The 24,580-nt window shown below is 34.9% G+C and overlaps 2 protein-coding genes, 1 long non-coding RNA gene and 1 other non-coding gene across 12 annotated transcripts in view; 2 read left to right on the top strand and 2 right to left on the bottom strand.

Annotated features, from left to right (window-relative positions):
- Positions 1–17,552, bottom strand: part of LOC132905460 (protein crumbs) — a 30,309-nt gene extending 12,757 nt beyond the window's left edge. Inside the window, exons 1-2 of one of the 4 annotated variants that reach the window (XM_060956762.1) lie at positions 17,156–17,552; positions 146–516 (exon numbers count right to left, since the gene is read on the bottom strand). In XM_060956762.1, the coding sequence (XP_060812745.1) occupies positions 146–516; positions 17,156–17,180 (396 nt within the window). In that variant the 5' untranslated portion in view covers positions 17,181–17,552. The remainder of the gene's footprint in view (positions 1–145; positions 517–17,155) is intronic. The other 3 variants (XM_060956759.1, XM_060956760.1, XM_060956761.1) reach the window with 3 other exon arrangements.
- Positions 512–7,952, top strand: LOC132905463 (uncharacterized). Its single transcript, XR_009657803.1, has 2 exons — positions 512–3,062; positions 3,131–7,952. It is a non-coding gene; the product is annotated as an uncharacterized LOC132905463 (long non-coding RNA).
- A 526-nt stretch (positions 17,553–18,078) lies between the features above and the next one.
- On the bottom strand, positions 18,079–18,150 carry Trnah-gug (transfer RNA histidin (anticodon GUG)). Its single transcript has one exon. It is a non-coding gene; the product is annotated as a tRNA-His (tRNA).
- Positions 18,151–18,783: 633 nt separating this feature from the next.
- On the top strand, positions 18,784–24,128 carry LOC132905113 (serine/threonine-protein kinase GD17699-like). 6 transcript variants are annotated; one of them, XM_060956097.1, is made up of 7 exons: positions 18,784–19,099; positions 19,629–20,651; positions 20,722–20,899; positions 20,986–21,279; positions 21,366–21,608; positions 23,654–23,716; positions 23,970–24,128. In XM_060956097.1, coding segments are annotated over exons 1-6 (1,773 nt in total). In that variant the 5' UTR covers positions 18,784–19,097; the 3' UTR covers positions 23,687–23,716; positions 23,970–24,128. The 6 variants fall into 6 exon arrangements, with proteins under 6 accessions (XP_060812080.1, XP_060812079.1, XP_060812075.1 ...); XM_060956096.1 differs by having other exon boundaries at positions 23,654–24,128; XM_060956092.1 differs by having other exon boundaries at positions 21,946–24,128.
- Positions 24,129–24,580: the final 452 nt, after the last annotated feature.

Here is a 24,580-nt window from a genome sequence, read left to right as displayed (position 1 = left end):
TTTTTAATATATCATAATAATTTAATCTTTTAATTTAATTGATCGTCAAATCGTTGAATTTATTAAACAGATATAATTCGTCACTATATATGGGAAATTTATTATAACGAGGAGAGTCTTTTATCTTGAAAAAAGTGTTGATTACCTGTGTGTGTCCTGCTGCGTTTAAAGTAAGATTTCCCAGTCTGAAGAAGATATTGACATTGTGCCAAACATTATTCAGTAATCTGGCGTTTAGTCTCGCTTTGTATCGCTGTTGATCGATGATAGCCGCAAACAGAAGTCCATCCGGGGTCACTTCAAGACTAATCGAATCCTCGTTGTATTTTTGCATAAAAAGTCGACCTCCTTCGCACGTTCGAAAACTCAAACCGCTATGCCTATGCACGGACACGAACGAGCTCAATTTGAGGAACGCCGACCCATTGAAATAGGCTTCCCTGGGACGTTCATCGTAGTTTTTGTGTCTGGAATCTTGCGGCGCTTCGTCGGTGACTACTAATAAGCTCGTAAGTACTAGAACATCAAGTAGTAAAACGAAATATATTACGTTACCTGCATAAAATCTCTTTCATGATAATAAAAAATATAATAACACATATAATAAATTTTACAACGGGGAATATAAATTTTACGTCTTTCAGTATGTCAGATATCGTAAATATTCGGACAGTTACAGATATTGACGGAAAGTAGGAAAGGAAAGACAGTGTAACCGATTATGTGAGTGTTCCAATTTCTGTTATCGCTATTAACTATGTAGGTTGAAATTTCGGTAAGATAATGTACGTTTGTATTGGATTCTAATCGACATGTGTACACGAAAGATTTGATTTCTCTGCTCACTGAAACGTTTAATTTAGGTTACTGAATTGCATCCTCTTCGATAAACTAGTCGAATGGTTGTTCGAATTCGTAGTTTTATTCGATATTGAAGGAATTCCATATATTTAGTTACACTTTTTTCTTTATCCGAGTTCTGGTTTATTTAGGACATTTCTTTTTATACCTCTGTAGCTTGCGTGGCCTCGTGCTGTAGAATATTTATCAAGAGAGTAAGTTTTCCAATTTAAGCTTTATCATTAGGTATTTTAAAAATACAAACATCCGTAACTTTCCAAGCAAGGCGGTTGATGAAGTCCACTGCACCCACAGGAGGATCGATGGTAACCAATAAATAATGCATGAGATGCATCTGCACGCCCTCGTAAGGTTGTATAGTTAGGAGAGACTCGTTTAAGGTGAACATTACGGTTATACACCGGCGAAAATTCGTCGAAATCAAGGACTTTGATTAATTACAACTACAACGTATTGATTATTTACGCGGAGTGTTTATCACGTGAAAAATAAATTTCAGAACAGATAAAACAGATTTTTCCCATTTATATATATAATATATACGGTGTATAACCGTAATGTCTATCATCATTTATGTTTAGCAATTATGTTTAGATAAACTAGTCCACGTAAATCGAATTAATCGCACTTTTGAAATTAAAGTGCGCATGCTACACGTCAGGTTGCCATGGGAAAACAGAATTTAAGATAACATTATAATTCGATAGAGTTAACGTCGCGTATCTGGCCTTGTCTGCCTACACTTTGAAATAATTCAATACATCCATTCTTCGAACGTATCGAGTACATGGAAAAAAATTAAATGTTACTCGAATGACTAATAATGGGAAAAAGGCAAAAGTCGTGTGTGTATGTGTGTGTTGGAGTACGATATAATTGTGAGAGAGTTGTTGGAAAGGAAAAAATGGCATACACCTGGTATGAACCTATGTACGTACACGATCGTAAAGAAATCATAAACGATTTATAGAGAACACGATGGTAATAGTTCTTACTTCTTACATTGTCAATAATTAGGGAGATTCCGAAGTATTTTCTCTTATATTGAACGGAACAACTAAAAAGTTATTTTACGTGTATACAACGAAATTGATCAATCGTAAGTTTTATGACAACCGATAATAATATGGAAATTGTACGAAGTGAGATCGGTTCCAATACATACATATATACATATATGTTTACTGATAAAAGTACTTCGCTGTATATGCTGTCTCCTCTGTATTTTCATAAGGCCTTGAATAACACGTCTCTGATGAACTATTCTTTTCTTACCATCGTTCCCTAATTTACATATTCTGATGTTGACATAATAAACAGAAGCGTTATATCTCGCACGGAATTGTCGCGTTATCATGATATTTCAGTGAACGTCGTTAATGAATTGCAGAACAGGTTAATCAAAATATCTATGTCTATATATAGCGTCGTTACGAAGATAACTTTAGGATAAAAAACGAAAATTTACGTAAGCATAGACAAAAAAAAAAAAAAAAAGAAATATCAAAGTGGCGGTTAAATCATCGTAATCGTAACAAAATTATTCATGCTTGAATCTAAGGAAGCAGCAGTAAGGTATCTTTAATTAAGATTCATATCGTGCTGGCTCCTAGAGTTTTTCCACGATTCCTCTCGCATGAGCGCACGCGACGCGTTCGAGAATGAATACATGGCAGGAACTCACGAGTTTGCGTGATTGGCATATAAAATACGCACAGAAAAGACAGTTGTACTTTACGTATGTTGTCTTAGACACAATGGGGAACACACCGTGATGTGAACAACTGCAACGATGTAGACTTGAGAACATTGAGAAAAATCATGGAAAGTATAATTAATTCTATAATATGTTCGAACGCTACTGTATTATAGGAATATTCCCAATTTCTTATATACCTTAGTTGCAATTGACGATTATTGTTAGAGATAATTAGCAATTATATTAATCGGTACTTTTGTCCGATAAAAATGAATTCGATAAAAGTTGCCTACGATTATGGCATTAGAAATGCTACTTTAATCAATTTCTAAAAAACCAAAAAAAGAAAAAAAAATGAAAAGAAAAGAAAAGGAAGAAAAAGTTGCAAAACGAGATCTAATTACTTGATATCTTGAAGTGGATGTTACTCCGATTATACCGTATAAGTAGAAACGGTTTATGGAAACTACTGATCGTGAGACAACGCAGAAAACAACCGGAAGTAACTTCCTTTTCTTTAGAACGACGAGACGCAACGACAAATATGGTGACGTGCCTCTGGTTTTACAGGTCTCAGCTCAACGATGAATCGATAGAAAGACGTTCTGTTTCGTGACTATGCAGGCGTTGAAGTCTCTTCTCCGCGCAGATCAACGGAGGAAGATTTCTCAGAAATTCGTCGGGTATTTGTCACACTTCTGAAGTTGAATGATTCAGAATAGAATATCGCTAGAGAGTAGCGATTGAAATAAGAAGAAGGTACTATAATACAAGCAAAAATGTAACCAAGATGTTTATCAAGATTATTATTATCAAACCTTTTCCTATAATCTCAAAATATCGAATCGACTAATTTTTGATACAAATAGGATTAGAAATTAAATGTATCTAACTATTCGAACACTATATATAAAAATGACGCGCTATCGTTAATTTTACATTATAAATCCGATAACTTTTTTATTACTTCAGTTGAATAATATTTGGATCAACCGTAATTGACTAACTATATCTATCGTTTCAAAACACCTATTAGTTGTTCAAGCAACAACAAATCATTAAGATTACGAAGAAAATGATTTATCTACTTTATATATTAGAAAGGAGTTTACTGTTAGAAAGCATAACGGATCAGACAGGCTACGTAAAATTTCACGATTCGTTTGGCATCTCGATGATTGGAAGAATTCCTTTTTATTAACAGCAAGCATGTTTTGTTACAACGAGTTGCAACAATTTGTGAATTACATTCTGTGCGTCATAAAATGTTTTATTTCTTTTGTCAAAGCAATGATCGACAAACGTGAAAATCCATTAAGGATTATACAATGTCCAACTAATTAAACCGACTAATGGATTCCTATTATACGAGCATACCAATAGAATTTCTTAACACGGTGAATATCTTTGTTGGTATGTATTCACATATGAGTACAATATTATGTGACTCAACGGTTTAGCGAGTCTTGCCACGCCTTCGTTGGTCACGAGTAACTTTCTTTGTTGCTTTGTAGGAAGCTACTTATTCGAGATACTGTGTACTAATACTCGTAAAGTAATAGATGCAACGATAGTAAATATGTAGTACAAGAAGAGTGGGTTAAGCAACAGACAAGTGCAAAATAAAATATACACGATGTAACGCGTATCTCTTTTTATTACAGTAAATACGTCGAACACGAGTTTAATTATTTAAAATAAATATTTATGACGAAAGGCTTAAATTCAGTGACGCAGAGAGACGCAATTATTCGAAGCAATAATATTTTAGAAGCTACGACTACTCTCGTACAATTCTAAATACTTTTTTTCGACTAATTTTAAAATAAGTACCACTTAATAACGCAGAAGTTACTTTAGTATGTCATTAATGTATTTACGCTTTAATCACGAATTGTTTCATAACGTGATATTATGGTTGAATAATGCGATTGATAATTTTATTAAGAAGCAGGTACGAGCTGTGATGAATTTCAACAAACAGAATTTATCACGGCGTGCACTCGATACGTATAGTGGTCGCGTGAGTTGTTTTACTAACAAACCCGTATCTTAGCCTCTCTTTTTGTTCGACGATCTTCTTGTACTTCGTAATTTGCCAATCATGCATGAACAGCGTAATATTTAATATTAGTTTAATCCCTGTAAAATCACGCACGATACGATTAATAGCAATTTGTTGTTGTAGAAAATAGTGAATATTTGTTTGAATCGTTGAATCGTAATTGAAATATCAATAATTTCTATACGTAAGTAACGAATAGTAGAAAAAATGTACGTACGATTCGTACTCATCTATCGTAAAACGAATGCTGATAGAGGAGAACATTATGTGTCGTTAACGTCAAAAAACAGGTTATGGTTTCGATGACTCACTGTCTCGGCTTTGTAATATGTAGATGCAAAGAACTCTTCGACCCGATCTCCACCGGTTATACTTTCAACGTAATCGTTGAATTCCTATACGTCGTTGGGTCGAAAGACATCATTTGCGGTTTATTTTTACCTTTCGACAAGACGAGAATCAACCGCTTTCCTTTAAGAATAGAGGTGTAGCCGAATGAGGATTTATTCGAAACTGTTTAACCTCGTGGCTCACTTACGACTTGTAGAGCACAGAAATCCAATTAGGGAAGAAAGAGTCTTTTATTTCAAGGATGAGATGCAAACGTATGTAGAACGGACTATTCGCCTAATAAGAAATTCATAGACAAACGTAATTAACATCTAAATAGCCCGTTTTTATGTTTACAACCTGTAGCATTTTCGTATTAAATCGCTACGTGAATTTTTATTATCGATATTTTAACGTAAAAAAGTCAACGTGAGTGGAAAAAAAGTTAAAGATGTACGAAGGATTATTTTCTGATTCAAAATCCGTTGATTTAAATTGATGGTGTAACGGTATATTATCGAAATAATTTAGCGATAAATCGTCGATTGTAACGATAATAGGTATTTTCGTTTTAATTGAATTGATTTGAGTTCGCTTTGAAACGATCTTCGTTTTTGAACGCACACACATTTTAACGTAAACGGATGTCATATGCACGTAACACTCCATCATGTTCGTAACAAAACAAAAATCTATTTCTTAACAATCCGAGTTGATGAAAACCAATTTTTCCTGACACAAAAATGTTGAACGACAAACATCGAAGGGATTATAATCGAGTGCAACCGTGGCTTAAATATCGTGTCAAGTATTTCACGTAGCTATAAAATTTATATCTTCTTTATTTTTTATTTACAGTTTTCATTATAATACATCAGTTTTTTATATTTTCTGTTAGACAGAAATTGTATACGGAAATTGTATTTTCTAAGAAGATGATAAGCGTTTCCATTCATTTTCGTTCCCCCGTATTCGCTCTGTACAGATATCTCGACATAATATAGCCGTGTACACTTACGCCCACCGTCCGATATATGCAATTTCAGTTCGCTACAATCTACAATCGTAGTCTCGTATTTGATCGGCTGAACCATAGAGTTTAAGTTCACCAGATTCTGAAAATTACCATTGCTCTTACTTAATGGGATGCTCCGGTATTCGCAGAGTACTCATTTTCTACAAAATCCAATCCTAAATGTCGAAGTTCAAGTTTTACATAGCGGTACGGTTATCTCGTTGTTTGTACAGACTGGTTAAAAAATTTCCACGGAAACACGGAAAGCGAAAAATAGAGGATGGAATTCTTTTCTGGAAAATTTCATTTCTGTTCTTTGGCTCTATTGAGAAACGGACCTTGCGAGTTTCTCTGCTTTGTGATCGTGCGACGATTTCGAAAACACCCTGTATAAACGTTGAAAAGTATAGGACAGGTTGTAGGACAGGTAGTAGGACAGGTAGCTACAGTGAAAATCAGTGTACGTTTTGTTAACTGAACGTAGACGGTTCTCACGGACCGTAGATCCTCGCCTTCGGGCTCTTTCATAGGAAAATTACCGATACATCGAACAAGAATGTATTATACAATTTTCTGCGAGAAATTTCCATTCTCGTCCTCGCTTTCTCGTACCATTTCCTTTTTCATATCTTTATCAATCGATTTAGTAATCATCCCGTGACTCCACTAATTTGAGGAACGAATTGAATTTAAAGACTAATTACCTCGAAACTTTAACTTAATCACGTTCCATTATCTCTAAACCAACACGAAGATTCTAAGTATTTGTGTTAAAGCAAAGATAGCAACGATAACGAAGAAATTATCAAGAGCTCGGAACCGCTAGGACTTTCAACTTTATTTCAAAGGCTCTACCTGAGCACTTTCAATGCGCAAGCTGCGCCGTAGAATTTTACGTAACGTTGTGCCTCGCTCATACTTGGAAATGACTGGTGGTGGCCTTGCGCGACAGGCTCCGCCATTGATCAGACTCGCCAAATTTCAAGGAAAGGAACACGTCGTGCTGAACGTTAATTTCACCTTCCGGGTTACGCCTGTTTTGTTGCTGGAAAATGCATTCCTATCGGATTACGTTGGCATACCGTGCTGCTGTGATCGGTTCTATAGATCGGTGAATGGGTTTCATTCATTTGAACAGTGGTTCTCATGGGATCCGCTATGTTTCCGAGGTATGTAGAGACCAGATGTCAGGATAAAGCGAAACCACCGCCAAGAGGGAGGAGAATTGTCGACACGGTGAGAGACAGACTCAAAGAATAGGAGAGACCTTTGAGCAAGCGAGAGAGAAAAAGAGAGAGACGGTGGATTTCGAGATGACAGAAAAGGGAGTATAGAGGATTGATAGAGAAGGAAGGAGAATAGAGGGCGAGAAGGGAAGAAAAGGCGAGGACTACCGCAAGTAGATTCCGCGTGTATAATGACAGGCAACTGCATTTTCAATCGCGTTCTCCTGCATAAAAATGCTCGAGACCGACGTGCGCTGAACTTTATCGTGTGTACACAATTTTCCATGAGTGGACGCGCCTTTGATTGACATGCATCGATTGCATAATACAACGCATGGTCGCGCATTGACGTTTAAGAAAGGATTGGATGAAAAATAGAGGAAAAAATATACGCTTGAAAAATTCGATAACGTCATATTTGTTTTTGGGCAATATGCCTGCTTTATTCGATATTTCTATCGAGTTATTAGTTATTTATTGTTTATTAATACAGCCATGTATTTATACATATTCGATAACAATAACCATGCATTATTGGATATTGTGAATTATGAAGCTGATCGATGGAAATGCAACGGTACATGGAATACATTAATCGCCTTTGTGCAAGTTTCATTAATAAGTCCATCGTTCTCTCTTTTCAATAAAATCTGTGGCAAATTATGATTTTCTATTGTTAATAGAGAAAAGTAAATGTGTTAAACACGCGTTTTATGTGTAGAAAGCGAAACTAAATAAAGACATAGGTGACACTAATTTTGTCTTTTAATTTCACCTTTTAACATAGGAATCTGTCAACGACATCTCCGTAAATTGTAAAGAATCTTTCTCGAAATCTATGTTTGTTTATTACTCAATTTTATTTAATTAATTCTCTTCGATCGATTTTACTCGCATTTATTATTGTTAAAATAGAAATAACGTGCAATTATGAAATACGCGACGCTCAAGTTGCGAAGCAAAGGCAACTTTCTCAACAATTTGTGAGAAAACTGCGCCTTTGGGAATTCGTAATCAGCTTATGGAATATCTTTGCCGATCTAAAATGTACACCTTTCTATTAATATTTTCCTCGTTTCGTACATTTTTTAAACTATACTTTGCCATGTTTAATACACTTTTAAAGAGTTAAATAACGTGTATAATTAACGCTGAATGCAGTCTTATAAACACGATCGTTACAAAATTTAATGAATTTACTTTGGAAACTGCCAGGTGCACGCTCGCCAAGGAACGCTTTGAAAACACATTCATACGTCCAAATACATACGTGCGATGAATACAGCACGGTCTATGTTAGATTAGATAATAACAATTTCTTTAATTACAGAATGAAACCATCACCGCTAGTAGAAGCAATAGCTTGAGATAATACTTCTAGAAATGCGTACGCGATTCAGACGAACTTATTATTCTCAACGAAATATATTTTAACAGAAGCTCTCATCAACTAACTCTACTTTCAGATCGTCCATAGCTATTGTCATTATGGGCCGTAAAAAAAAAATTAACGTGATTATATCTGACAAAGACTTTTCTATCGTAGAGAGAAGACTTAATAATTTAAAAAAAGACGAGTCACGTTCGTTTATTTAGCTACATAATGTGGCGACCAAAGTCTCGAACCTGGACCTTTCGATGTTCGCTCGACGACGGATTGAAACCGATCATCAACGGTTCGATATCGAAGAACGTTTAAATTATCGGCACTCGGTCGGCCACGAACGCCGATCACTGAAACGAGTCCTCGAGGAAGGTTTCCACGTTTTATCGCCCACACTATCTTCTCAACGATTGCCAGATTGTGGGAAGAAATCCCTCGAGGATCAAAACTATAGATCGATTTGCGCAAAATAGAAACAAGATGAAACTTATGAGAAAAATGTCTGTCGTCGAGAAGCAGATTGGAATAACGACCTTGGTATACTGCGGCGTGCATGGTTACAATGCTGAGCGAAAGGCGCGTTACTAGAGCTTCCGGTTCTCTGTGATGTCTCGAGAGCACGTTTCGAGCAACGCTGCGTATATTCGCTGCACGACATCTCCCTTTCGTAACGGTATAAACTTTTACCACAGCTTCTCAGGATCATCGGTGTGGATCAGTGACCGACCCGACGCCACGACAACGACCCATGAAATCGCTGCCTGGTCGAAGGCTCGCCGAGAATACTGTCGCGTACAGTCCGGGGTTGTAACCATGAAGGTTACACACTTTGGATCTTGCGTCCTCGCTCGATTCCTCGTTTCTCTTCTTTTTATGCGTTTCAGTATGCCATACAACCCGGATTTCATTGAAACTTTTACATCCCGGACTCATTCGGAAGACAACTAAACGGAGCTACGTTATTCTGTTTTAAGTTGGTAGCTTTTAGAATTTTTTTACTCGCAGTACGATTTCAAGGATGAAGTTTTAGTCGAGTTGACGAACAATTACATCCATTATGATGGTTTTCGGAGCTTGAGAGAAGCGACGATAACTATATAACGTAAGTTTAAATGGACGTGTGAATATTATCTTTAACGTAGAATGTCTAGATGATCGTCATTATCAAAGCGTTGATAATTCGCGATATAATTATCGTAAAGCAATTTTTATGTTCAATTACGTTCCGTGCTAAGTATCTTCAACTTTACTTTCACCTACTTATTAATACATAAATGTTCGGAACATGATTTTACACCGTGTATACGTTACATAAACCGTTGTTTTCTAGTTATTCACCTTTACAGATTAGCCGATAGAATAAAGAAAACGGTAAGTCCTTATTTTCACAGTTATGCTTTTTAAACGTTGAATCAATCTCCATATGTAATATGCCTGTATCTCTTAACAAGCGTGGATGAAACGCTCGATATACGAAGACCTACACGTGTTAAAAACTTGGAACTAAAACTAGAGAAAAGGAAAAAAACGAATGGAATATATGTGTAAATAAAATATATGTTCTAATTAATAATTCGCTGTACAATAACATAAGTAACAGTGTATAACTTTCTACGTGAAAAAATATTTGAATTTATATTTGAGATACATTTGAGAAATATCAGAGATAAATTTAACAAAGCAGATGGAAGCGAATGATCATCTGTCTGAAATTTCAACGCAGATATTTTAATCATACGCCGAAGGCATAACTCTCGTAACGTGCCAATTATTCTAGCGAAGAAAAACAATAAAACCAAGGTATAATAATGCCAAGATTTGGACTGGTTGGCTAAATCGCGAGCGTATTGAAATAATACGTTCCATATACATATACGCGCCACGTACCACGTACCATTGTCTTTTGCCTCACCTTTAAAAACGACACGCTCTGAAAAAAAAGCTATTCCGAGTGTGTGACACTCGAACGAAGAATGACACGGGAACTAAGGGAAAAAAGGGTGTCGTTTCTTACATATGAGAGACTTGCATTTTAAACGGCGACCGCTTTGCATTATGTATAGGCGAAATTTTACAGCGATAAAAACCCCACACGCAATCGTTGATCATTGTAATTTATTCCTCTCGGTTGACCGACATTATGTTAGTTAATTTAAAAAATGGCTAGTAAGTGAATGAATTTAGATTACGATAAAATTATAAGTTTGTAACTTGATAGTACGTTTCTCGATTTAATAACAATCTTAATATATGGCGGCAAATATCAAGTATCAGTTTAATATAAATAAACACGTAAGTGCAATTAGTACAACTACAGTAAGCATAAAGTATAATTAGTAACAAGTAATCGTAAGCTTAATCGTAAGTGTAAACGAAGAAATATGATGAACGACAGATTGGAAGCTAATACATACATATATGTATATATATTATACGGAACGTATAAATGAAATACCCAAGTGTGTGCTTTATTTGAAAAGTGTGACACGCGATGAATGGAATTCGCGAAAATCGTTTTATGAATTTATCTGAATGTGAAGTTTCGTTGAATAGAATTCACAAAGGAAATCTGTGAAAGTATCGGTTTTCCAAGTGAAACATATCAACACACATACGTGCATATGCGTTCCGCGAATAACAAAGCTACTTCGGTCGATGTAGAAAGTTCGCGTAGGGCTTCAGTTTGAATGGGCACCGTTTTCTGTAGGGTATTAAATGGGATACGACTGTCTCGTAATATCGATAGAAAGCTAATATGCTATCGCAAATTATATGAATTTTCGTTATCGAACGACCGATGCGATTATACAATCGATTATACAATTTGCACACGTATCGCGTCCTTTTTTTTCAGTTCTAGCTGTAAATCCTTCGTCTGATAAAATCTGGCACAGGGTTGTGCAGAAGAAAAAGTGGCACAAGGATACGCAGAACTCGATATTTTTTTTTTTTTTTTTTTTTTTTGTATTCGTGCGTCTCATTTCGCGTTTAACGAAAGGAACAAAAAAAAAAAAAAACAGAATAGTTGGAAATCTTGCTTGATTTTCCAACCACGTCGACGCTTCGGTCAACGTAAACGGAAACTCAACGGTACGAGACGCTATTGCCCTACTTTAATACGGTTAAATCATAAAACCAGTCTTCCTATTGTTAGAAAAATTAGAGCCGCAATGAGTCACGATACCAAGATGCCTTCTGGGTTTCACGCGGCTTATCTAAATGCACGCAAAACGCATTTACATCTGAATAGCGTATTCGTAGGTAATCCTAAGAGCCTACAGAAATTCCTTTGAATTGATAAGGAGAATCCAACAGCCGCTTCAATAGAATTTCTTCGTTGCGAGACATACCTGTTTATACGTTCGTTCAAGAGAAACCAATTTGGTATATGACACGCGTAAAGGTGTAAACCTTACTTGTGTCGTGTCACACGAAAGTAGCTATATTTTCATCTTTGTAAAACGATAAGCGTATCTGAAGCTGAGCTGTAAGGTCTGATACGTATAACAGGCACGTGTTGTTTTGTAGCGTAACAATATATGTTTAGATTTAGAGAACGAGATCGTACTATGGCGCAATGTATATTATTCGATCACACGTTAATCCGTTTTTCAACAAAACGAACGTAAATCAATAGCGATCGATCGCGAAGATATCTCTGTTTTTTATTAAATTACAGAATCGGTGTAATTTAAAGATAGAAATAACGTTTAATATAATTAATAGACGATCGATTAATTAAGTAATTTGTTTTCACTGCACAGTACCTGATTTGTAAGAAATCTTTTAGGCAATAAATTTCATTCACAAGTTTATCGACGATCGGATGCATTACAGGAGGAAATCGGTGCGAAACAATTGTTATACAGGCGTAAGATTAAAATGAGCGTCGCCGTAACACAGCAGGTATCGATAACATTTTCTGTACATATACATTTCTGTATGTACATTCTGTACATTTTCTGTATCTATAACGTTGCTCGGTGTGCGATGCGGGTCGATGGAAATTATTTCGTGTGTTGCACATTTACGTCGCGACGCCACGTACATCAGCATAATTGCTATACGTAGACGAGTTATGTGGTCTGGTTGAATCCAACGAATCGCAAGAGGCACAAATATGTAATTACTGTCGCGAGAGAATTATTTAATAATTAAACGAACGGACAAATACGTAAATTTTAGAAAAAACCATCAAATACAATAAGTCAAACATCTACCCGGGTGAAACTGTTTCATTGATATTAATAAACTTGTGTCACGATTACGACCAAATCATTTTGCGGAGAAAGAAGTTTTTCTGATCGTAACTTTCGATGAATGTTGGTTTAAGAGTTTCGAAGGAGGATATGTAACATTTGTATTGCATTAAATGCGTAAGAATTTGAAGATTTCAAAATTTCGACATGTATTTGAAAATCTTGTAAATCTTAGAAACGCGCATCGTGCATCGATAGTCTCGGTCGTCTGGTTATCATCAGAACGAAGCACTAGACAAATCTTGTAGATTTGTAATGTAGAGCATTTAAACATTTATGTAGAGCCGAAGAGAATTGTCAGAGAAAAATGAATAGGGTAAAAATTAATTCTTTCTTTTTTTTTTTGCGCTACTTTGATAGTCATCGGGTCACTTTATATAGGTATAACATGCAAGTGATTCGCATCAAGTTACAGAAGGAGCGATCTCATATAATATTTCAACTCATTCGTTTCGTATTAGCAATGATATTTCCTCTTGAATTGAATATAAATGACGAAAGCGCCTCGAAGTTGCATTATATTTAATTCTCGAAAAAACAAGATATTCCCAATTTTCTAATCGACCTAACTTCAGTGTACAAATAATATTTCTTACTTTTGTCTATGACAGTGGCAACTGCATAGTACGAGAGACGTTTCTACGAAAATTTAAACCATGGTTTCCCTCTTGAAGACAATAAATGTAGCACATGGCCTCTGAGAACCTCTTTAGTGTCCTGCCCCCATGAATTCTTTGGAGAAAAACCTTTTCCGAAACTGAAGAACCATTCAAGATTTGTCTAGTGCTTCATTCTGATGATAACCAGACGACCGAGACTATCGATGCACGATGCGCGTTTCTAAGATTTACAAGATTTTCAAATACATGTCGAAATTTTGAAATCTTCAAATTCTTACGTATTTAATGCAATACAAATATTATCGTAGAAATACGTCATTAATCGTACGTTATTACTTTAATGTATAATATCATTGTTTAAGGATCAACGATGACATATTTTTTTGTTACAAATGTTCGTTTCAGTAACGTTAATAGAACGTAAAATAAGGTATAATAAAAGTTGTTTGGAGCATAATAACGAGGAAACGGTTTACCTCGTACAAAGCGTATAAGGAAGCCAGAGAATCCAGGAAGTAATGACTAATACAGTTACAGTAAAGTTAATCAAACCTACCGTTAAAGGAATGTAACTTGGGTATTCTACGACATTCTACGCGTTACTGTAATAACAAGGGCATCGGTATTGTTACTGATATATAAAAAAATCAAGGATATTCATCTACTGATATGCAGTAAGTATTGCGTGAAAAATTCCTTAGAGGTATCGGAGGAAGAACAGAAAAAAAGGAAGAAGAATCGCAAGGAAACATCCTGGGAAAGATACGAGGATAAAACCAGGAATAAAGATTAGGAAAACTACCACTGCATGTACACGTAACAGTAACCATTTGAAACGTCATTAAAAAAATAATCTGGAATGTTAAAAAGTAAAAAAGATGAAAGTCAAAGACAAGCATGGAATCCGTGTCACCAATTACATCGAGTTCGTGCTTTATATTAGCGTAACTTATCTCAATGACAATACCTAATCATCGAGGCAAAGCCACATGCGAAATGAACATAGAGGTGAAATAAAGCAGCCAGAACTACGTTCTCTCTATTCGTTGCGCTTCGATGACCCCGAAAAAATGCAATCTGCTGGAATGTTGAAGTTGCATTCGACGAATGCATGTAACACCAAAGAAGGAGCCGAATGCACATAGAATCAGCTAATTCGAATTATATCGAACGGTATCTCGCTTCGAAAATCTTCCACAGGTTAATACAGAAATAATAAATTCGATAATATTCGTTAATGTCGAAGCATTATTGAAATCGACACTAACGAATCTGTGAAAACGAGCCATAAATTATCGCTTCAGCTGATAAAACATTTTCGTATCATTTTTATCTTCATACTCGATAAAAAGAATTGGATTGTTGAGAATTTTCTGATTAAAATCCACGTATCTCCGTTTATTTATTTCTACATTTATTTCAATTTCTATCGCGAGTTAAATAAAAGTAATTTCGTTAATACTCGGCTAATGGGAAATCTTGAAATGCTTCAACTGGAATTTAAACATATTAACTGTTTCTAATTATATTTATGAGTCATTATCATTCAAATATATTATCTCGCGTCGTTAAATAAAATCTTTTTCTTATAAAGACAATGGTATCCTTCTAACCAAATTCGCTCTTTCTTTATCGATCCTTTAATGTCCGTAAATACCATACGATATATACAGAAGAATGTTTATCAGTTTCTTGCTTGGATTACCTCAAAGAATTAGAAGAGACGAGAGACTCGATAACAACGATCTGCTCCATGCATTAGTCACAACAGAGAAGCAGATACTATACGTCTTTTTAGAAACGAAATAGCTTGGTTTCCTTTAACGATTCGATGGTAATCGCTTTTTCAAGGAGTACGTTATTTTTTGTTAAATTACTCGAAGCAAATTCGATCGAACGTAGCGTCGCGTCGGCTGCGGAAGAAGCGGTCGCGGTAAAATTTCTCAGACGTTGAATAAAACGATGCACTTGTTACGGAATCTACTCCACTCTTTTTACGCTGACGATAAGAAGAAAGGAAAAATGATTATGGCTAGCATCGTCCGGCAGGTATAACGACGAATGTGGAACCTCTGTTCTGCGCAGTAGGTTTGCATGTATAGAGTATATAAAATGCGTGTGTCGTTTGAGGCACGCACCTGAGCGTGAAGCGAGGGACCAACGTTAATGCACCGACCTGGCTTCCACCTGCGCTAGACGAGTCGAAATATTTTTCCTTTACTAAGAAATCCGAAGGTATGCCGACCCTTTGGACGCTGTGTATCTACGCACGATTCCTCGATCAGAGAAAATTGATTCCGGCCAAAAATTCTGATCGTAATAAATTTTCTATGTTATAGACGTGCGCATAAAATATTCTGAACGATTCGCGTTAATCTGGAGAATCGCTCAAGCTAATTAGCATTAATCGAGAGCAAAAAGCGTAGAAACTGACTCCGTTCTTGCGGCGCTAGACGCTGTTTTCAGTTAGCGAAGACTTTTAAAAGCTTTCACGAATGAAATTACGAACACAAGAGATGATATAAAGGGAAAGTAACCTAGTATACTTGAGACTAATTAATAAGCGTGATAAAATTTCGTATCGGATAAAACTGCGCTACGTTTTTACGCGTAAAGCAATAGCAAAGGGAAGCGGTTGAACAACGCAAGATATCGCGATGCGATTGTAAGACGATCGATATCCTACTGGTCTGTTTTACGAATACGACATCACACAGGTATATCGAGGCATGAACTTTTCCGTTGTTAGATGCATCTTTCACGTGCGGATAATTACGCGTGCAACATTCTAATGCTTGGGTTAATAGGTTTGATTTGTGAAACAGAAATAGCGTCTTACGTGTCTTTCCGTGATTACATCGGTTGTTAATAGGCTACCTGGTCATTGCACCAACATTATCGACCAGACTCTCGTAATTCCGTATTTCGTTCTTTTACTTATGAAGCACTATAGCCAGCGATCGAGTAAATCGAAATAATATTTCAGAGCTAAGAATCACAAGAGGAAACTTGGACGCTGTTTGATGCCGGATGCCGGAGACTTCAACACGCCGAGCAAGATCCAGCGATCATTATTTTACATATAATGCATTTAATTGTATTCAATAGCAAATATATATGTATTTATATATAGGTATATATACCTATACAACTGTATACAAGTTACGAAGGCAATGTCTGAAGAAGAACAATTAAAAGGAAGAATATTCGAAAGATATCTAGACAAAGGTTCGATGAGCTCGAGGAAAGAAAGGCTCAAAGGTAAAGTAGAATTCATCAGAAGCGAGAAGACGTTTATTTTAGTGTATCCTAGTGTAGATAAAGCAGTAACAGTACTTCAGTTAAGCTGTAGACGATCAGGTGTGCGGAACGGTTTGGCAGGGCGGTCTCCCCACCTGTCACGAATTCAATGCTACTGAGTTCATCGTTTGCGTTGATCCACGTAGAAATTTGAACGACAACGCAGCATAGGTTACCCGCCACTAGATCAAAAAATCAATACACGATCGAAAACATTTTATTTGTTCGTACGGCGTTCAGCGATTTAATTTAACTCGATAAAATTGAAAGGTTTGACGTTCTGCGTTCTAGATCTTGAGTCGTAAAGCGAGTTGCAGGGGCCGTAGCGACAAGCAGAGAGAAACACGGAGTAAGGAACGACGCGCGAATGGCGAACATGCCCGGGGCCTTACTCACCTGCCACGACGTATCGCGCCCGCATTGTCGTTGACCGGTCTAAAGATCTGCAATCGAACTCGAGGACACCCGCACTTACGGCGTCTCTTGTTGCACATTCACTCGCGAGACATCCTCGGTCACCGCACTCGTCCCTTTTATTTTACAGTGATTTAGGAAAGATACACGCTTTTGCTTTTCACGCACTATAGAGTGGCACTGGTCGCTTCGCTCCTTCACGTAATACATCCACCCGCACCGACTATGACCGTCGAGAAACACACACCGAGCGAGACTGCGGCGGCTCTTCTGGAGAACGTTCGGTTGCTATTGTGAAATCTCCCTCCATCGACTCCGAGCACCATCGCCACAGCACTAGCATGCTACGGCCCTGTGTCGTTACCAACACCGGCTGGATCGCTTCTATGTCTATCTTTCTCTTGATCCTACTGCCAGGTGCGGACCAATCGATCGAACTCCGACAATTTTTCAATACATTTTAATCCAAATTCAGTATCATCGGATATCGCAGTTTGCCACATCAATAACATACAAGTTTTGAATATTGTGATTAATATACATGAAAATATCTTAGGAATTATTATGAAATTATCAATGCATATTTTCATATTTGCTTTTAAACGATGATAACTGTATGAAGAATTACTCGAGTACGAGATACTAACACAAATATTGGATATTTCGGTGAAATAGAAAATCCTGTTGTAAAAATGTGAGTATTAGCATAATTACTTATCTTAAAACAATTCAGATATCACTCTACACGAAATAAGAGTTTTTACCTTTTTTGAAAAGTTTTAACGTTTAAAAATATGTTTATTGATATGTACGATAGAAGTAAAAAAATGATATGAAATCCTAGATATTTGTTTTGAAAGGAAAATAAAAAAAATACCTCTTACCGTGACAATGCCGTTAGACATTGCCGTGACCAGGATTCGAACCTGGGTTACTACGGCCACAACGTAGGGTCCTAACCACTAGACGATCACGGCTAACAGAGGACTTATGAAACATTCTTTTTTGTATTCTTTTGAACGATATACAATAATACAACCTCAAACTGTTCTATATGTTTCATATTACAAATTATTTAATATAATTATTGGATTACTCTAGGATACTTAATAATAATATTAAGTAAAATAAACGAATGGTGATAATGACTATGACTTTTGAAGATTATATTGCCCTCTATGTACACACTTACAATCATTATATCTTACCGACTGATTTTTAAATTTTTATTATCTCTATTATATCTTATATAATTTAAAAAAGAAACTATCGTGAAAGATCAAGTGAATTCATCCTTGCTTTTTAAAATATTGTAATTTTTAAAGATATTTCCGATAATGAAATTATATCTTTGTTATCACTGTTAATAATTGTTAATACTATTATAAGCCTAAATATTATACATTAGTTTTGCAACTACAATTTGTAATATATTTAATTATTTAATATAATTATATATTTGCTGAAATAGTATATAACAGATAATGCATTTTGCAGGGGAATGAGTCGTAGATACGCATGTTTATATAATGAAATAATAATTAGTTGTAATTACGTTAATGAGTAATCTGCTCGGTTATTCATTTTTGTCCCACCCTTTTAATTTCTTTACACTTCCGGTTCTGATCTTCCGGTTTCTCTTTGACAAGCTACTTTTCTTATATTACTTATATGTCGAATTTGGCAGTTCAAACTATTTTGCGCGCAGGAAACAAAATCAGTGTGTTACGATACAAACGGAAAGCATAAAAAATTGTATGAGACTTAGATATAACGGAAAGGGAATTCTGTTAGTGTAATACGAAAGCGAGATTTCTCGCTTTTATTATCTAGTATTCACGTCATGGTTGCTATGAAAATGTCACTTCACTGGTGATTCATTTGTTCATTAGCTGGCATTTCTTCTGTTTTTTAATAGAACATAATGTAAGTACATACGGATTGTTTCATTGTTATCGAATTTGAATTACGAATAAGTAACGTTGTGTATTGTATTAGTGTTTATTTGTATGCTGTATTTGTGTACATAGTGATGTAGTTAAAGAAGGTTAAGTAGGTTAGAAAGGAGAATAAATATTCCTGTTATCAGAATGTTACGTTTATAAAAACTGTTACGTGTAATGAAAAGTAAAGGAGTCTTGAAATATCTAAAATTTTATAGGTTTACTCCTATATTAATATACAGCTTTTATCGTTAAACATTTACCATGATGAAGTAACAGGAAATCTTTATTTATAACTCCATTGAAAATATTTCTTGTTCGCGTAATCGATAATTAATGACAGTAAAAAAACTTTTTGTACGTATTTTCGAAATTTATACTACATAAAACAGTAATTTTCGTAATTTTATGAGAAATATAATTATCTTATAATTGTATAATGCAACCTCTTGTTACTCCAATATCTTATCATTCCAATAACATTATTTATACTGAAAACATTTTATATTTAGGATGATGGAAGAACCATTGAGTCAAGGTGCTTCACCATCTGTTGATAGTAATTTTTCTGGAAGCGGAGAATTAAGTTCCACTACTATAATGAGTATAGATGAAAGAATGTTGGATGTTAGCTCACGGCATTCTTTAAATGTTCTTAGAACACCGCCAACCAAGAAGGCAAAACGAGTGAGATTTTTTAGAAATGGAGATAAATTTTATACTGGTATTGTGATGGCTGTGACTCCAGAAAGATATCGCAGTTTTGATAGTTTAGCATCGGATTTAACAAGAGCTTTAATATCGAGCGTGACTCTACCTAATGGTGTTAGAGCAATTTATACTATGGATGGGAAAAAGGTTCAAAGTATTAATGATTTAGAAGATGGTAAATGTTATGTGGTTTCTGGCCAAGGAGAAATTTTTAAAAAAGTGGAATATTCATCTACCAAAGTAAGAAGAGGTAGTTCTTTATCTGGATTACCTCAATCCCCAGCTGGTACTGGTAGACAAATAAGTGCAATACCACTGTGCGTGAAAGCAAAAATAGTCACTTTAATAAGACATGGTACAAAACCTCGTAAAGTTGTACGTCTTTTACTAAATAAAAGAAATGCTCCAAGCTTAGAACATGCAATGGAAGCAATTACAGAAGCTGTTAAGTTAGATTCTGGAGCAGTAAGAAAAGTCTATACACTCTCAGGGCAACAAGTTACCTCGTTGGAACAATTTTTTGAAAATGATGATATCTTTATAGCTTATGGGCCTGAAAAGTCAAATCAGGAAGATTTTGAATTAGATTTTGAAGAATCTAAGAGTGTGCAAAGTTTCCGAAGATGTCCATGGACATCAAAGAGACAAATTGGTCCAATGCCAAGAATGCCACGTAAATCTGGAAAAAAAGTGCTTACTACACCTCAAGTGAGGACACCGAGTCCTTCTTCGTTAATATTACCACAACCACTACGTTTACACTATGCAGTAGGACATGTAATTGGAGAAGGTAACTTTGCAATTGTTAGGCATTGCTCTCATAAGTGAGTATTACAAGAAATTGTACAATATTAATAGCTAAAAATAAAAAATCTACCTAAAAATATTTTATAGATCTACAGGTGCAGAATACGCAATGAAAATTGTAGATAAGTATAAATGTCAAGGTAAAGAAACAATGTGGGCAAGCGAAGTATCAATTTTACGACAAGTTTGCCATCCAAATATTATTAATTTAATTGCGGAACAAGAAACTACTGATCAACTGTTTTTGGTCATGGAGCTTGTAAAAGTACATTTGTTCACAAATATTTCTATTTTAAATATCAGAAATTGAAATTTATATCGATAGAATACTCCAAATTTGCGCTTTTTTAGGGTGGTGATTTATTTGATGCTATTGCTGCAGCAACAAAATTTTCCGAACTTGAAGCTAGTATAATGATTGGACATTTAACATCTGCATTGGCTTACTTGCATTTACACCAAATAGTACACCGTGATGTTAAACCTGAAAACCTTTTAGTTGAAATGGATGGAAATCATGTTAGTTGTTTAAAGTTATGCGATTTTGGACTTGCTCAAGTTGTAAGGGAACCTTTGTACACAGTTTGTGGTACACCTACGTATGTAGCACCAGAAATACTTGCAGAAACAGGATATGGTTTGAAAGTAAATTTATTTTCTAATTAGATGTCTATAATTTATTAATATAATTTTAGAAATATGAAAGATAAAATAAATTTATACTATTTTAGATTGATGTATGGGCAGCTGGAGTAATACTGTATATCTTACTTTGTGGCTTTCCACCATTTGCTTCTCCTGAAAATAAGCAAGAAGAATTATTTGAGCGTATTTTAAGCGGCCAGTATGACTTTAGATCTCCATTTTGGGACGAGATTTCAGATTCTGCTAAACAATTAATATCGAATATGCTTCAAACACAACCTGAACTGAGATTTAGTGCAGAAGATGTACTTGATCATCCATGGCTAGCGGTAATTGTCATTATATATTCTATAATAGAAAATTTATTTTATTATCTTGCATGGCTTACCTTCTTTTTTTTTTTTAATTGATATAAGATCGTACTAGTAGTAGTCACGCGGCGAATTCTTCTTTTGATTATATACATATACAATTTTTTAATTATTTATAATTTCTTATCAATTTGCTTATTACTTTTGAATTCACTGCCATGCAAAATATGCTCACCTATTATATGGCCTCATTCTTATTTACTTGAACACAGTGCTAGGAAGGCTTCTGTAGTGGTTTGCTGTATCTGTAGCAGTGCTTTTGTTTTTCTTTTGTCCTGCCTCTGTATATCAGCAGAGCTTTCTAGGCGAACAGACCACAGCATCAACACCTACCAACGCGCCGGAGCAACACTGGTATCAGCGTGAGCCGATAAAGTTGGCAATTTTTGAATTTGACTTCTTCAAAAATCCAGTTCAGGGTGATAATTCGCAAGATGAAGTTGATGATGCTCCTGATAGCAGGACAAATGTTAAAAACAACCGGAGTGAAGTTTTATCATCAATTGAATCAAACAGTATTGATATATTTTACAACAAAGTTCAGAAAAATTAAGTCATGCTGAAGTTGATTTTTATAACAGAAACTCAAACGATAAGACTTGTGTCTTCAGTCAATCAATGAACGATCTTATGAACAATTTAAATAAAAACCAAGTTTACTCTACCGTTTAAAAATCATCGCATAGTAAAACTTGTTTGAACAGTATTCATAAAATTGTTAATTACCGCAGATGGTTAATTCAGTGTTATTAGATAGTTATTAAAATACTCTTAGAATTCAAATTATCGTGAATTGCGAAGATAATTCACTTCAAGAACATATGTCTACTTCCAATAGAAAATAAAATAATTTCTTTACAAGAATTCATAATATTTGTGAAATATTACGCATTATGTTGAATATATGAATCAGCAGCATACCTTTAAAAAACTTAGTTCAACTAATTTTGTGACAATAGGACAGAAATATAAGTAGAAACGTCTATGAAAATTTAATGATTTGTGAAAATATTGCTCCAGCTTTTAAAAGCTGGGATGTAAAAAAATTATTATAGTTTTTTAATTAATTGGTAATTTAATTAGTAGTAATAGCGATAACACGGTTAAGCAACTTTGCAACTATTCAACGTTACATGAAAACAAAGATCAAGTTCTGAACTCCAAGATCTACTGAAAATTCTGGAAATGCTAGTTTCTATCGTGATCAAGAACTGGAAAATGATAGTGTGTGTGATCTACATAAAACTAGGTGTATAAATGAAGTTTTATAGTTGAATCATACAAAAAGTCTTTTATAAGCATGAAAAGTAAACAACAGAAGTATCACAAGTTCCAACAATTTAAAAAAGTTCTAAGTAATATACAACAGCTCTCAAAAGAATTCGAACGCCTACATTTGCGACTTGTAACAAGCAAAATATATGTTAAAGTGGAACATTTGAGACAATACTGAATTTTTTTGATCTGACGATTATATCAGTAAAATTATGAAATATTTTAACGATATACACAGTGCATTTATTACAAACACGATTCATCTGTGGATCATAAAAGTATTCACACGTACAAACGCATGCATATATTACCATTGACTATGTATTATCTTATATTAACATTTAGTTCTTTCACCTTTGGCTGTAACAATATCTTTAACTTTGTTTTCTATACTATGAAGTAATTTTTTGCGATATTTACAATAGAATTCCATATTTTTATAAATCTTTCTTTGAATACTTCTTGCCTATTTATTATACATATAATTATGTAATAACCTACCGATTTCAGACCATAAATGTTCTTTATAATCAGTGTCTGGGTTTTATAAGTATTTAGGATGCAGGGTATATTATGTAGTATCTATTCTTTTAAGATTCAATCCCTATGCCTCGGAAGTAAGAATGTATTAATAAGCCTAATTTTTCTGCACTCTGTTTTAGACTCTTTTAACATATATGTAAATACGTATTTCTTAAAAATTCCATCGATAAATAATAAATTTCCAGTACCATTGGCTGCCACACGACCTCGCACCATGACAGAATCATCTCCATGCTTTACTGTTCGACGTAAGTTTCGTATTTCTATTTCGATATTCGATTTTCTTTACGTATAACTGCATTCATCTATTAAAAATGTTAGATATACCTTCGTTCGTTCTCACTGCTGTGATTCGTACTTGCAGTTTCTGCAGTTCGATAAGTATACGTAATAATAATACGAAATTAGCGAAACGTAAAAGATTTTTTACTTTGTCATAGAGATTCGTTGTAAACATAGTTTAATTCTAAGCGTTCGAATACTTTTGTGATCTATCAATAGGTATAACACTGAATGCTGAGAAGATGACTAGGCAAAGAAGTGCGGATCTGATTGGTCATTTCTGATAGACTCAATAACACCTACCGATCTGTACTTGTAATTACCATACTGTAAATATTGTATATGTCATTAAATTGAATTCTAATTTTACCGATATAATTTTGAGATTTTCCTTTTGCTACAGATATATTGCTTTGAGTACATGCTCCAGTTTAATGTATACACATGTTTTCTGGTTAAAACTTAAGCATTTGAATACTTTCGTGAGCCATTGTATTTCAAATCTTAGAAACAGTTTATCAAAGCGATATTCAAATATGAAATAGCCAAAAAGTAATGTAAATCCAAGAACTGCTGGAAGAAATAAAAAGTTTAATCGTTTTTCATCGTACCACACAGTAGAGAATTTGGAATCTGTTGTAAGCGAAAGAGTGACTTCTTATTATCAGAGTGTGTAGAAAATGTTTTTCTACATATGGATTGTGAGATGAAAAATGAAGAGAGAAAGGTATGAAAACTAAGAAAAATATATATGCAAGATTAATCAGAAATATAATGAAACATCGTTAGGTATAAATAGATAGAAAGACGACGTTACAGCATAGAATTCA

This window comes from Bombus pascuorum, chromosome 3, assembly GCF_905332965.1.
Source record: "Bombus pascuorum chromosome 3, iyBomPasc1.1, whole genome shotgun sequence".
NCBI lineage: Eukaryota > Metazoa > Arthropoda > Insecta > Hymenoptera > Apidae > Bombus > Bombus pascuorum.
Note: the sequence above shows the minus strand (reverse complement) of the source record. Positions and strands in the feature narration are given on the sequence as shown.

Excerpts from the sequence above, each read along its gene's own strand:
- LOC132905113 (XM_060956091.1), top strand. Across the intron at positions 20,652-20,721 it reads GTTAGGCATTGCTCTCATAA|ATCTACAGGTGCAGAATACG; the intron begins GTGAGTATTACA and ends AATATTTTATAG. Across the intron at positions 21,609-21,942 it reads TTGATCATCCATGGCTAGCG|CAGAGCTTTCTAGGCGAACA; the intron begins GTAATTGTCATT and ends TCTGTATATCAG.